Genomic DNA, 1033 nt, shown 5'->3' with positions numbered 1-1033 from the left:
TGTATATATATATATATATATGCCTTGTAAGGGGATTTGGTAGACAAACTACATGTGTACGCAATGTGTGTGCAGTATGTATGTGTGCATGTGTGAGCAGTGTGCAGAGTCCACTGACTGCAACGAGTATATAGATAGAAAATCAGAGGTCTGTCCGACCAGGCATGATGTGGGACTGTGAAAGGAATGGCTATGGGATTGATAGAAGACACTAGCCAAGGTGCCACTCGCCTTTAGTGAGGCTGAGTCCAAAACCATGGTGTTGTAAAACAAGCTTCTAAGCCATGCCCCTCTCCAGAGAGAGAGAGAGAGAGAGAGATGGGGGGGGGCACAAACAAAGAAAAGCCACAATCAACTTACCTGATAGGAACAGGTGCGGCAGCAGTGTGCAGCAACGAGCTGTCGTCCCTTGGCGTACTGTGGAGACAGCTGGATGGAACGACCGAATTGGGGGAAGTAGACTGGCCAGAAAAGGTCCTGATAGCCGGCTGGATTAACAAGGTGAGGTGAAGTAGCCAATGGATAAAGAGAAATAAAGAAAAACATTTTGAAAGACAGGTGGTGGGCATGAATGGGCAGGACATTGTTTTTGTTGTTGAGTCCTCGAACAACCTCTATCAAGGAAATCTATGATTAGAATGCAATCTAGCTATGACCATCCTTACATTGCCTCTTTATAGTTATATTATCCAATACATTCCAATCTTTTAAGACAGTAGGGTGTGATTTGGCAGCATAAATCAACATGAAATTTTGATAAAAGGTTTTAATTTAGATCACAGAGATAGATCATTCATTGTTGTTTAACGTCCGCTTTCCATGCTAGCATGGGTTGGACGATTTGACTGCACAGTGAGACAGATGAGTGCGAAGTGGACAGACAGACATACATGCACAGATAGACATATATATATATATATATATATATATATATATACATACAGGCAGGTAGGAAGATAGATAAGTAGGTAGGTAGGTAGCTAGATAGATAGATAGAGAGATAGACAGACAGACTGATAGACAGAGATAGATA

At 41.9% G+C, this 1033-nt stretch overlaps 1 protein-coding gene across 1 annotated transcript in view; it reads right to left on the bottom strand.

Moving 5' to 3' along the window:
* The window catches only part of LOC106869467 (uncharacterized), a 39926-nt gene that overhangs the window by 29557 nt on the left and 9336 nt on the right, over nt 1-1033 (bottom strand). Inside the window, exon 7 of the mRNA XM_052978108.1 lies at nt 361-488. Coding sequence (XP_052834068.1) covers nt 361-488 — 128 coding nt within the window. The remainder of the gene's footprint in view (nt 1-360; nt 489-1033) is intronic.

This window comes from Octopus bimaculoides, chromosome 30, assembly GCF_001194135.2.
Source record: "Octopus bimaculoides isolate UCB-OBI-ISO-001 chromosome 30, ASM119413v2, whole genome shotgun sequence".
Lineage (NCBI taxonomy): Eukaryota > Metazoa > Mollusca > Cephalopoda > Octopoda > Octopodidae > Octopus > Octopus bimaculoides.
The sequence above is the reverse complement of the archived record's forward strand: the minus strand, read 5'-3'. Positions and strand labels throughout refer to the sequence as shown.